The sequence below is a fragment of the Micromys minutus genome (assembly GCF_963924665.1).
Source record: "Micromys minutus genome assembly, chromosome: 3".
Taxonomy (NCBI): Eukaryota; Metazoa; Chordata; class Mammalia; order Rodentia; family Muridae; genus Micromys; species Micromys minutus.
This window is the reverse complement of record NC_137972.1, coordinates 69,138,929-69,153,313: the sequence shown is the minus strand read 5'-3', so window position 1 is coordinate 69,153,313 and position 14,385 is coordinate 69,138,929. Positions and strand designations below refer to the sequence as shown.

Genomic DNA, 14,385 nt, shown 5'->3' with positions numbered 1-14,385 from the left:
ACACCAGGCTTGCTAGTGCCCAAGTCAGTTCTGCCCTCCCACCTCTCCTTCTCCCCCTCCCTCCTTTACTTCTATTTGTAACAATTGTACACATTCTGCTTACTTTGGAGAACCCCCGAGTGCCGAGGACTCTCATAATGACAGATTAGAATAACATCTTTAAAGGTGAGAGACTCCTTTAAAGGTCCTCAGCAATGAGTGTAAAATAAAAGGCCTAGTGGTAAGGCTGAAAAGATGACTCAGCCATTGCCTCTTGCAGAGCACCCAAGGTTGGTCCCAGCACCCGTGTCAGGAGGCTCACAACTGCTTGTAACTCCTGCTCCAGGGGAATGTGACACCTCTGGCTTTTGAGGGCACCAACACACATGAGTGTGCATACACACAGACATATATACACATAATTTAAAATGTAAAAGTACAACTTTTAAAAAAAAGTACTAGTCAGCTTAGTAGCGTAAGCTTTACATAAAGCGATAAAGATCAGGAAGCATCTCCGGGGAAGGTACCCAAGTTCTGCATGTGATGTGAGCAATCCAGAGTTTTGGGCTGCCTGCAGTTAGCGGAAGGAACCAGGGTCCAGCACACGAGTAAGATCTTTGCTGGACATCTGTGCCGACCAAGTGTTTAAGTTATCTTCGGCATGCTCAGAGATGCCATGGCTCTTGTATTTATGAAAGCATTAGGTTGAACGCAGCCTTGGTGGCCAGTCCGATGCCCCTTACCCGTGAGAAGTGACCAATGGCGGCTTCGTAGAGTCCCAGGGCTTGCTCCACACCCGCCAGTTCCCTCAGTACTTGTACAACCTCAAGACTTTTTTCATCTTTGGTGAGCTCAGTATATTCCAAAGCCTTTTGATAGTATGGAAGAGCTTCTTTTGATCTCTTCTGGCCTTGATACAACCTTTAAAAAAAGGCAGAAAAACACAATCAGTTAACTGATTGGCCGAGGTTCATTGATATGATTGTCAGAGATCTTCAGTTAAAGCTGAAGATGTTAACTGTGCTTACAGAACAGTCTTGCAACATTTTTATTTTTAAATGAGTTAAAATTGAAAACCTAGTCTTCCCGACCCTGGTGCTCAGGCCTGTTTCCTTGCAAGCTAAGCTTTTCCTCCAAAAGGAAGCAGGCCATGATGGCCAGGAGGTTAAATTCTAGAGCAACCAGCACACGCTAAATACCAGCTTTGTAATTTATCAGATTCATGACTTTCAATTTTTCCATCACCTGTAAACAGGTTCATTGCCTATAAATTAAGAGTAGTAACAGTACCTGCTTCACTGGGTCATTATAAATAATAAACTAATTCATACTCATGAATATACCTAGTATGTCTCTTGGCGTACAGTCAGACCTGGGTCGGTGTTTTAGTTTAAGGAAGTACAGTGATGATGATCATAAAGGATGCATGATATTCTCATAACCAATCTGTTTAGAAATTGTTCAGCATGGTGCCAGGCATGATGGTGCACACCTTTAATCCCCGCACTAGGAAAGCAGAGACAAGAGGGTCTCTGTGAGTTCAAAGCCAACCTGGTTTACATGGTGAGTTCCAGGACAGACGGGGAATCTATAGAGACCTTGTCTCAAAATCCCAGAAAAAAAAAATTGTTCGGTATGGGTGGAGATATGGCTCAGTGGTAAGGACACTTGCTGTGTAAACATGAGGACTTGAGTTTGGATTCTAGCAGCCACATAAAAAGCCAGATACTGCTGAGCGCACCCGTGACCCCAGAGCTGTGATACAGAAACAGAGTACTAGAGACCCTGTGTCTTGGGAATAAGACAGAGAGTGATGCTGCAGTATCCAAAATCCTCCTCCTCCACACACATGCACACACACACACACACACACACACACAGAGAGAGAGAGATATGCAGTGCTGCTGATGTAGAATATTCTTAGTAACTTGGGGGAGATAACTGAATAAAAGCTCCCTACTAATAAAATTACGCACAAAATGGTTGGACATACACTAACACTGCTGTTATCATAGAAGTTTATCTTGAGGAGATACTCGGGCATGGCATTGAGAAACACACAAGAATGTCTACCTTATTACTGCTTGATGATGATGACAGAAAAGCACAGGGCACTTCACACTCAGCATCAGGGAACTGGCCGCAGATCCAGTGAGAGCATCTTTACTGCTCAGTGCCAAAGGGCCACTCAAGTTAATGCTGAACTTCATCATTTAACCCACACACACACAAAACTCCTCAGTGAAACAGTAGGCTTTAGAGCTACTTTGTGCATCAACCCCTGCACGTGAAATCTTTATAGCTAATCTACATGGGCACAAATGCACAGAGATGTCACAAGAGACACCACCAATGTGTCAGTGATCACACTACATGAGAATTCTGAGTGGCTTACTATTCTTGTTCGTGATTTTCTAAGTTTCCCAATATCTCTTCTATATGATATATATATATATATATAGAATGCTAGCTTGACATTAGAAATAAAGTCTTAGCTTCTTAGGACAATAACTTCTCATATTAAAAAATCCCTATAAATTGCACAGGAGACAGAATGACTCACATTTACAATATCAGTCTTCAATGTATGAAGACTATTAAATATGTTTCTCCTGTAGGATAATTTTAGGTCCGAAGTTCTTAATAAAGAGCAGCAATCCTCTGTGCTGCTCTCCACCCAGCAGCTTTAGGACAGAAGATGCTCCAGCCCCCATGCCACGGGTGAACAGACACAAGCCACTTTCATGTCGACGTTAGTTCTACAACAGTAAACTGCTAGGAAGAATGACACTTTTCAGATCTTCGGTCTCAGTGGTAAGATGGGGGACAGTGGCCCAATGGTTAGGGCCATTTGTGCTGTCAGAGGATGAGTTTCCAGCACCCACATTGGAGGATTCACAGTTCAGTTCAGTTCAGTTTTGGGAGATTTGACAGCCTCTTCTGACCTGGGAGGGCACTAGAGCATTTGTGTGTGCATGCACGAGAATGTGTGTGTTTGTGTATGCATGTGCACACACACTAGACATTAACATTTAACAATCTGGACTGAGTAACTTGTGGAGCTTGGATGTTGTCTATAATTGGGAAGAGGCCTAAACACAGGGAGATCAAGGATAGAAACATGCTTGGATCAAGGCTAGAGCTCAGGGCTACTCTGCCTTGGGGAGTAGAAAGATTAGCAGGCAACCCAACCTAGCTTGACCTTTGCACCCTGATGAACTTGAAATACATGTGTAATCATTATCTTCCCACACCATTCCTTACCTTTGCAGAGAAAGCCCACAGAGAGCCTTGGCAATGACAACAGGGTTAAATACAAATTTTATGGAATCACTTAGTCAAATAATTAGATTTAAAAAAAAAAAAAGGCCAACAAACTGATCAAGTCTGCTCACTTGTAAATGAAGGTTTACTTGCATATCACAACTTTGGAATAACAATGGTAAATCTGAATAGTTGTCATAATGACATCTTTACAGGCTAAATTTGTTCGATTTCTCATTTAAAAGGTAGACAAATATTACACACTTTCTACAAGACTTTAGATCCATTTCTATCCAATCTCCCTAAAGAATTCAGGTAAGGCCATCGATGCCTGAGCAAAGGAAAGACTTCAAGACCATTTTCCTTTCTCACAGTCAAAGATGAGTTTGGCAAGGAATGAAAGTGTCCATCCTCTGCTTCCAAGATTACTGTGAAAATCAGAGGACAGAGAACTGCAGGCAGGCTGGGGAGTGCATCTGAGCCAACACTTCCGAAGGAAGCGAGGTATGTCCTGTCATCCCAGGAGCACTTCTTCCTTCCAGAGACAGGTTTGGAATGACGCCAACCAAACAGCTTGCAATGACCTACCAACAGCACATTACCCGAGTTTAGAAAAAGTCATGACATTTTCCAGCATCCAGAGACTTTCCCTCAGGGAAAATGGTTTGGAAAAAGGATACTGGCTGAGGGCAGAGCATCTGAGCAACTCTGTAGGAGCAGAATGTGCACACTTAGCTGGAGTACCCACAAAGCTCCTCATCTGAACCTGTTCAGCCAGGTTGTGGGGAACACGGGCTATTCCCCTGAAGCCTGACACACATACACACACACACACACACACACACACACACACACACAATTTTGACTGTCCTCCCATCAGACACTTCCCACAGAACCTTGCATATGTGTCTGAAGATAAGATGATGATCATGGAGATGATGCTCATAGTAAAGAAGCTGGGAACAGTTCACCTGTCTACTCCACAAGCATTGGTCTAAACCAGGCAAAAATCACCCAAAATGAAGAGATTAGGACAACAGAAGGGGAGACATCTCAAAAATGAATGGGGTGGGGAGCAGCTAGCTATAGAATGAAATTTAAACAAAGTTTGAAACAGAAAAGTATATACACACACACACACACACACACACACACACACACAAACACATGAGGGAGAGGGGGGACAGGGAGAGAGTAGGCAAGCAATATACACATATAAAATAAAGGAATGAAAAATGCTCAGCTTACTATGGTAATTACCTATTACACAGGGAAGAAAACAGGCAGGACGGGGGTGGGGGGAAATGCTAACAGGTTGTAAGAATTTTTCTGTTTTGCAAGCTTGGTCACAAGCACATGAGAATTTGGATAGCATTATCTACAGTTTCACATACTTTAAAGACCTTGTTAAACAAACAAGGACACCATTCTATTGGACACCATGTCACAGAAGCATTTCCTGTCACCCTCTGACGTTGAAGGTACCTGATGTCACTCAGGGCCTTGCCACGCTGGTATAAGGCACAGAGACTTCTGAAAAAGGCAAAATGGAAGACACATTCTCTCTAGGGCTACATGACAGTTGATAAAAAAGGAAGAGGACACGTGTTATATCGAGGACCAAGTAAGTGACAGTCTTCCCTCTATCCCCAAGTCACCCAAGCACCTGTCAGCCTCAGACTCCAGCAGTCCGTAGGGCAGCAGTGCTTCCTATCTGCTGTGGGGGACGTTTGGAGATTCACCATCTAGTGCGCCTGTGGTAGGTACACTTGGTAGCGTGAGGAAACACCAGACAGAGGAGAAGACCGAGAATTCCAAACAGCAGAATGTGATGGTATGCTTGGCAGGGTCACAACTTACACCGTGACATACTTTATTGAATGAAAATACATCAGCAGCCATTCCGCCCATCACGTGACACCTGATACAGGGATGCAGACTCGGGCTACCTGCATGAAACACAGTAGACCCCTCTAGTGTCCTAGACACTCTGGACTTTGGTGAGAACACTCTGGTCTATTGTTGAATGGGAAGGACCACGCAGGGACGCAGCCAAGGATGGCACTCTGGTGAGAACCAAAACCCCAAAGAGGGCAAGCAGGGTTCCCAAGAGTCAGCATTTGAAGAGACTTGTATCTGTGCCTCTCTCCACACATGGTGAAGCTGTGCCTCTATGTGTTACTCTCCGCTGTGCTCAGCAGCCTGGGCACCGATTTGAAAGAGCAGGCTTTAGGGTGGGAGTGGCGTGTCCGCAGTAACTCAGGAGGTGGAGCATGCAGGTGGATCTCTCTGCCTTCCTGTTCAGCCTGGTCCACCTAGTGAGTTCCAGGACAGCCAGAGTTTTAGGAAGAAGAGGAAAAAGGAGGAGAAGGAAGAAGAAAAAGAAGAAGGAAGAAGAGAGAAAGGGAGGGAGACAGGGATGGGGAGGAGAGGGGGGGAGGGGAGAATGTGCAGGCTCTGTCTACTTCCCCATGGTGCTTTTCAGCCTTAGCTTTATCTGCCACTGGGAGTGTAAGAGTGTGCACCTTGCAGTGAGGACTGGGTGAAGGAATAATGTGTTCAGGAGCCTGCCACAGACAGATGGTGATTAGTGATGAGCAGCCAATGTGGTGTTTCCTCTCCTCCCCCTCCCCCGCCTTCGTTCCCCCATCGCCGGACTCAGCTGCTCTACCCCGTACTCAGTTAGTCCTCACAGCTATGCTCTGAGGCCCTGTCCTATCCATGCTGATTACGGAGGACAGTGGACTCACAGCAAGCAGGGGTTTGCCCACATCCTCCCTCTGGGGAGGTCTGACTGAAGCCCCACTTGACCCCAAGGAGCTGCCTCAACCACAGCGTCTCTCACAACATGTCACAGTGCTTGGAAACACTTGGCAGGCGTCCTCTTGATGCTCGAGGGGAAAAAAAAGTTTGCTCATTCCTGGGCTAGTTCTGCACAGCGGGGTGAGGCCAGGTGCTCATGGGGAAAGCTGGGGATGACTCCAAACATGATGTCATACCATCACAGAGAAAGCTGGGGACAGATCACATGCTGTGGAGCAGCAACAGACCGTCAGCATATCACCATCATCAATAGAACGTTGATATGGTGCATGCATGCATGTACACGTGTGTGTGTGTGTGTGTGTGTGTGTGTGTGTGTGTGTGTGTGTGTGTGTGCATGCGCAGGCACATGAGTATGCACCTGTATATATAAAAACACCCAGCCACCTCTGGCTCTACGTGCAAGCTCCCAGGATAGAACCCAAGGATGAGGACTGGGGGAAAGTTTTCCAATTTTTTTGCTGGTGACAATTTAAGAGAGTCAACTCAGGAACGCTTCGACACCCAGCAAAATTAGTAAGTCACTCCTGAATTCAGTGGTACCGTGACAGAGGAGGCCACGGGACATGGCGGGAAGGATCGCCAGGCTTCAACCTGAGCATGGGTCACCGTGCAGCCCTCACTATCTGCGTCAGACCAGCCTGGTGGGCACCATAAAAGGAGAAGCAGGAGGAGAGGACACACTAAAGATGTCCTTTTATGAGGGGCAGAAATCCAAAGGCTGCCTGAGACCTTCGCCTGGCCTTCCATCCCCAAGACAAAAAAAAAAAAAAAAAAAAAAAAAGTTTAAGTATAACTACAGACACATCCAAAATCCAAGCCTCGTTTCTTTGTAAAGCAAGCCAGTTTGGATTAAATACCCCTATTTCTGTGAAAACACAAAGCAAAGAGATGAGATGGAAACCATTCGCTTTAAACCCGTAAGTTCCGTGGAAAACATCAGAGAGAAGAATCAGAGTGGAAGAACGTGGCAACATTGGAAATAACTCTTTTATACCCGAAAGGATCTCCACAGATGTTTACTGGAACTTTAAATTCTTGAAGGTTATCTGACACAGATGTGGACAAAGTTCGCCACCTGCTGTCCAGGTTTGGTATTGCGATTTGGCGAGCACTCTGAAGGTGGCGCCAGATTCTGTCACAGGATACAGGATGGCACAGGATGTTTGGTAGCAACAGAGCTCAACACTAAGGACTGACCCATCATTCAGGTGTCAACAGATGCAAGCACTATCAGATCTGTCTGCCACCTGCACAATGGGACAGAAAAGCATAGTGTTCTGAGCAGGAAGAGACTCCGGGTTAGCCCTCCAGGTTCACCAAAAACTGGTCTTTCCCCTGCAGTCCTATTTATGGAACCAGGCAGTTTGACTATTTGGGGTCTGGCTTCTCCAACTGAATTCTGTGCTTGTGAGAGTTAGACATGATGTTACGTAACAGGCGGCTTGACAGTTGCCTTTTTATATGAACAGATCACAGATTTTTTTTAGCCTCCCTTTGAAGAGATTTGGGCTGTTCTTAGTCCTTGGCTACTAAATAAGGAGTCTGGGAGCATACTTGGATGTGTGTTCTGGTGAACAAGTACACAGATTCCTGCTCAGTGTTCATTATGATGGTACTGTTGGGTCAAAAGGTGTGAGGATGCTCATATTTAGGAGATGGTGCCAAGTGGTTTTCTAAGGAGTCCTACCCAGTGCACCCAAGCAGCTACGAAGGAGAAGGCATCTCTGTGCACCACAGCCTCGCCAGCGCTTAGCACTATCGGTCTTTTGAAAGGTTTTAGGCCCTTTAGTGGGACTACGTTGTCTTACTACTTTAGCTCCCACTTCCCTGATGAAACTGCACCTCTCAGAATTTTCGGTGTCTGGTACATCCCTGTCTCCTCAGCTCTTGACTGCGGATGTGACAGCTCGGGTTTCTGCTTCAACTTTCATGCTGATGGGTTATAAGCCCTACCTACTCCCTGTTGCTGTTGGTCAGGGTAAACATCATCACAGCAACACAAACAAAATTAGGACAGAGACAAGACAGAGACATACCATGGTGACAGGAATGGAAGAGTACGGAGAGACATTGCTTCAGGCTACCTCAAGCCCCACAGCAAAACAACCTGAGACTATATATCAAGACGGAAAAGCCCCATGTACACAGAACACTGACTGCACTTGGGGGTCTGAATGCACTCATCTAAATGCTAACATAGCAACCTGACAAAAGTTTAGAGATCTGCCTGACATGGTGGGGCAGGTTCTTAAATCCCACCACTCAGGCACAGGCAGGCGATCTCTGAGTTCAAGGCCAGCCTGGTCTACAGAGTGGGTTCCAGGATGGCCGATGCTACACAAAGAAACCCTGTCTCAAAAAGCAAAGAACAGGAAAAAAAATTAAGATGTACGTTTGAATATCAGAAATTAATAAATTCACTATAATACAGACTCGCTAGGTCATTAAACACAGAAAATAAGGAACAGTTTCTTCTGCGCCTTTGGGAACACTCATGAAGGCTGAGAGGGGGGAAGCTCACAGAAGAAGACACAGCAGTCACACAGGCACTTGGGCAGATGTGCTTCCACCCAGGATGCCACAGCTGGAATACCAGTCAACGCTGGAACCGCTCGGAGATCACACACATCCACAGATGAAAACCCCTCGTTAGCACTGGCTCTGGACCAGAGTGGTGGTTCTAAGAACGAAGTCAGTGACAAAGCCATGGTTAACACTTGGAGAGGTGGAGAGTGCACCACTGTTCAACACAGGCCTTGCTCCTGCAGAGGGACACACACCAGGTGGATCACAACCACCTTAACTCCAGCACCAGGGACTGACACACCCTTCTGGCCTCCCCAGGATCTGCGCTCATGTGCACAAACTCACACATATGCACACTTTTTTCTTTGTTTTAAATCTTAAGACATATGAGGTAGAAGGAAATTATGGAGACTCTTTGATATTTGGGCAGTAACCAAAATCCCAAAGCATAAATCCAAAGGGGAAAAAATGAATGGCTCTGATGCTGGTAAAATGAAGAATTCCTATGTTATAAAGAACACTATAGACAAAATAAAGGGCAATAGATAAAAGAAAATATAAGCAACATAATTCACATGCAGAACACATAATCTCAATTATTATTAGGAAAAGCACAGAGAACTCCGAAAGAAGAACAAGACAGAACTTAGCACCCAATTTGTAGAAGAAAAATCCCAAATGGCTCAAGTATGCAGAAGTATTCAATTAATTCAATAAGGAAAGTAAATGGAATTTAAAAATAATTAGGTACATACTTCAGAGCGGCTAATTAGAAAGAGTTATGGTGCCCAATATTGTTGGCCATAACACGATAGGACCCCATTTGTCCTGCAGGAGGCAGCAGCTGTGTAGCAATGGTGAGCTTACAGTGTGCTGCTATCCTGTAACCCATCCCAGGGGTGAAACCTCAGCAAAACTCTCCTTCTATATCCGTGAAGCTTCCTGGGATGCATGGCAGTGATGCTGTGGAAGAGGAGGAGAGGGGAAGGAGAAGGATGAAGGGGCAGCAGGGATGGACAGAGCAGGTAGAAAGTTAGTCAGGGGAATGATGTAAGGGTCTCTGGGGCCATGGTGGTGAGGAGTCGGGGGGGGGCAGGGTCATGAGTGTACTCCACATCAAGTGACAAGTGCCACTGTGTTTGTCTTGGTTGGGGCTGCTCTGATATAACTGTGTTGCTCCTCCTTACCAGACAATGGCCTTGGGAGAAGCCAATGGACACATCCTAAGAGCCTCCAGTCACCATGCATATAAGTTCTAAACTGGAGACTTACTGTGCAAACGACAGCTTGATCCGAGATTGGATTTCTATCCACTCTTCCTTTATAATGTTCCCACACTGCAGCAACTCCTTGGAAAGTCTCTCTGCTTTTAGCAAGTTCTCTGAGGCGTCTTTAAATCTGAAGTAGGTTCAGGAAAAGTCCTGTACTAGTCCTGGTTTTGTTTGTTTGTGTTCTGTTTTTTTCTCACATAATACTTCTTAATATCCCTGAATCACATAGCAACTTTTTATTTGGCTTTGAGAATTAACTATAAGAATCAGTGCTTTCTTTGTGACTAGAAGCAAAAGGATACTTTTGAAGGGAGACCAGGGCTCTCCCCATGGTATAGAAAAGCTCCAGGGAGCACTTGAAGATATCTGTTTTGTTGTGATAGGGACTCTCGATGAAGTTGGACAGGATTTCTTTGGCTTTTTCTGCATGTTGCTTTGCTTGTAGCGACAATCCTGTGGATGGAGAAAAAGAAGTGTCAGCTTCTCTTTAATCACAGCTGAACAGGAACATGAGTATCCCTGGCTGGGAAACCTGGCAAAGTTACCATATGTTGTCCAGTAACACAGATTCAGATATGGGAAGTATGGAATAGCACCATGATGGTAACAACCAGTATATCAAGTCTTATACTTGATACAATACTTTTGTATCAAGTATTCAAGATGAGAAACATTTCCCCAAATGGCCTGTCTAGAAATAAAATCAGCAGAATGAGCTAGAACTGAACAGCTTTGAAATACCTCAGTATCAGATGTAAGACATAAACAATTATGAAAACACAAATGGGATGCAAGAACTACAGCATTCTGGGTAGGAAGAAAAGATATTCAGGAACTGTAATCCTGGCTGGGTGACAGCAATCTAAAGAAAAGACAGAAAATGCTGAGTCTTCCGCTCACCCATTTACAGCTGCAATATGAAGGCGTTCTTTAGCACAACACAAACACCGTCTCTATGAAGGCTCTCAGAAGCACAGCCCGGGAGGTCGTGGACTACTGTGGTGTAACCCTCTTGTTCCTGCACAGCTGCAGACTAACATGAGGCAGAGTGATGCTTGCTATTACTGAGAACGGGTTTTCCCCGTGTGTTCGGGTGTTCTTCTAGGGGTTGATGAACCTGTGGGCGGGGTGACGCTGAGACACACCAGCTAGGGAGCCTAGGGTCTGTACCCTCTTCACACCCCCACAGTCACCCCCTAACACCCACAGTCATGCATTTCAAGCCTTATGTTCTGAATTACACTTAATCGTATCTCAGTTCTCTGCACAACCTGTCAAAATATGAAGTTAATTCCATTCCTGTGTCTATAAAACAGAAATAATATACTTTCTAACGGAGAGAGGCAAGCCTGTGTTCTTCGTGTAAGAGCTCCTTCGGAATTCTGTGTGTCTTACATTTTAAAGGCGCAGCCTTAACTAGGCTGTCAGGAATTTATCAGTGTTGCCTGTATGACCTACCTGCAGTGAGGGACTAGGTACACCCTTAGCACTTGAACTTGCTTTACTGGAGACAGCACAGGTTCAGTTCCAAGAACATGGTCTGAGGTGAGACTCTGAGCAGGAATCCTCTGCTCCATCGCTAAGCTGGCCTCGGCTGCCTTGGCTGTGAAGAGGAGGAACAAGAGAACCCTCCCTCATAGGCAGATGGGAAATCTGAATAGGTCTCGCGTGGTAATTAGCGTGGTGGCTGGGCCTCAGTGAGACCTTGCTCAGTGGTGAATGCTGCTTTAATTTGGAATTGAGAGAGGAAGATCCACACAGAAGGCTACGGAAGGAAGCCAGGATGTCACGTCCCAGACGGCATTCGAACCCTAGGTCAGTCTCAGATCAGCAATGTGATTTTGCTGCAAGCTGTTTTGACTCAGATGTCCCCCTCTCTGATGGCCTTTGGCTAGCAGATAGGAATAGTCAGGTTATAAGGCCACTCTCTGGACTGGGGGAGAGGAGCTTCATATCGCTAGCATCCTAGTTTGCTCTTCAGCTGATAGCCTGAGTGTGGAGGGAACTGAGTCAGCATAGTCAGCACACAGGCAACACCACATTCTGAGTATCGGCTTCTGGTTGCTGTCTTTTTAATCCTTCCTGCATCCATCCCTACCTTCTATTTTCCTTCTATGACGCTCGACCCCTCACATCCTAAGCTGGCCAACCAGCTCCTTTCCCAGTACAGGGAGAACTGAAAGCCTTTACTATTTGCTCTAAAAGTGGTGTCTCCAAATCTTGGGATGTTCTTGGTGGGTGGGATATTCTTTTTAAACAAGTTTCTCCTTGGACTTTTAAGTTGTACATGTGAATGCTAGCTTGCTTTAGCCTTTCAGTTTTTGGTCACATACACTCAAAAGTGACTCTCTCTCTCTCTCTCTCTCTCTCTCTCTCTCTCTCTCTCTCTCTGTCCCCCCCCCCCTTTATTTTTGGTTACTTACACTTGAGTAAGTCTTTTCCACCCCACTCCCCTCTCAAAAAAACTGTGGGATCCACACCCCCTCTAAGTCTCCATTCCATGTGTTGGCTTCTTTCTTACAACTTTTTGATATTTTGACCCAATAGATGATGCTCTAAGGAGTCTAATAAGACCACAAAAAACCCACATCACACTCTTCCCTTCTTCCCGTTGACACCTATACATATATACCTGTTTGATTCTTCCTAAAAGGCAGTTGCTTCTTAGAGCCATGAAAACCTGACCCCTCTGGTGTGAATAAGTTCTGGGACAGGGAGAACAGCCGCCCATCAGCTGATGCCGGGAAGCTCACCTTTCAGCTGGAGGTAACCCTGAGCCAGATTGACATGCGCCTCTGCTAGTTTCCAATGCGAGTCACCATAGCAAATTCTCGTTAGTGCCACACAGCGCACAAGCTCCTGGATGGCCTGCTTATACTGTCAGGAAAAGAAAATGAGTTTACCAGGGGACAGCTTAGACCTACTTGTGCATATATCCACTCACTGAGTACTTACTGAGCACTCACTATGAGCTGAGCACTATGTGCTGAGCACTTGGGAAGTGCCAGAGATGCAAACAATGTAAAGTGTTAATCTGGCTGCATGAAGTAAACAACAATTCATTTAGAAGTTAGTGGTGAAAAATGTAGTGGGGTGGAGGACTGGGCAGGTAGGACAGACACTGACCACCTCTTAGGTTTCCAGCTAGACTGCAGTTAAGAGCCCCTGCAGGGAACAGCCCCTGCAGTAAACAGCTCCTGCAGAGAACAGCCCCTGCAGTGAGCAGCCTGCAGTGAACAGCCCCTGCAGCAAGCAGCCCCTGCAGCAAACAGCTCCTGCAGAGAACAGCCCCTGCAGGGAACAGCCCCTGTAGTGAACAGCCCCTGCAGGGAACAGCCCCTGTAGTGAACAGCACCAGCAGTGAACAGCACCTGCAGTGAACAGCACCTGCAGGGAACAGCCCCTGTAGTAAACAACACCTGCAGTGAACAACACCTGCAGTGAACAGCACCTGCAGTGAACAGCACCTGCAGTGAACAGCACCTGCAGTGAACAACACCTGCAGTGAACAGCACCTGCAGTGAACAGCACCTGTAGTGAACAGCACCTGCAGTGAACAGCCCCTGTAGTGAGCAGCCTGCAGCAGCCCCTGCAGTGAACAGCCCCTGCAGGGAACAGCCCCAACAGTGAACAGTCCCTGCAGTGAATAGCCCCTGCAGGAAACAGCCCCTGTAATGAACAACACCTGCAGTGAACAGCACCTGTAGTGAACAGCTCTTGCAGGGCCAGATGTAGCAAGTGGGAAAGGTAGCTCTCAACTCAAAACTCCTCTGCAGCTCTGATGATTAATGTTGTCACTTTGACAGCTACTAGAGTCATCCAGGAAGCACACTGCTGGTAATGTCTTATTGAGGGTGCTTCTGTGAGGTTTAACTTAGTCTTCCCACATTCAGTCCTAGACTGAATGAATACAAAGGACATGGCAAGCTGAATGCCAGTGTTCATCTCTTATTCCTCTTTTCCTCAGGTTTGGATGCAATATCGCCCTCTTCCCTTTGGGTTGCCTTTGGCACAGAAATGAAGAAGTAACTAACTCCTATGACACTAGCAAAGAGGTCTGTAAGCCTGACAGGCAGGAAGCCAGATGAGAGGAATCTTTGTTTTGTTTCCTCTCTGGAGGCTGGGGGTTCTCAATTTGGCTTTTGACCTGGCTCTGTAGCCCAGGCTAGGCTTAAGTTGTAGGGAGTTCATTTGTAATCAGGGTCAGGACAAAAGTGGGAGCCATGTTTTTCCAACAAGGGCAGCATTCAAGGCAAGAAAAGACACATTCAAGCAAAGCTCTAACATTCGTTTGACACATTCTGATGGAGAGGGGGCCTGTGTCTCCTCTTTAAACCCAGGTTTAAAACCAAGAAATGGTTTGTACCATTCTGGACACAGGAGGGCAGTTCATGCGTTGTGCATGAAATATTAATAATTCTCTTGCGAAGCTTTGGTTGAGAAGCTGGCCAGGAGTTTACTCAGCTCAAGTACTGACCCACAATGGGCACAGAGTAAAAATCAGGCGCACAGTGAATGA

General features: G+C 46.0%; 1 protein-coding gene across 2 annotated transcripts in view; it reads right to left on the bottom strand.

Annotated features, from left to right (window-relative positions):
- Window positions 1-14,385, bottom strand: part of TTC23 (tetratricopeptide repeat domain 23) — an 80,529-nt gene that overhangs the window by 47,770 nt on the left and 18,374 nt on the right. For both annotated transcript variants that reach the window (XM_080915061.1, XM_080915062.1), the window contains exons 3-6: window positions 12,620-12,743; window positions 10,169-10,319; window positions 9,868-9,993; window positions 723-900 (exon numbers count right to left, since the gene is read on the bottom strand). In XM_080915061.1, the coding sequence (XP_080771187.1) occupies window positions 723-900; window positions 9,868-9,993; window positions 10,169-10,319; window positions 12,620-12,743 (579 nt within the window). The remainder of the gene's footprint in view (window positions 1-722; window positions 901-9,867; window positions 9,994-10,168; window positions 10,320-12,619; window positions 12,744-14,385) is intronic.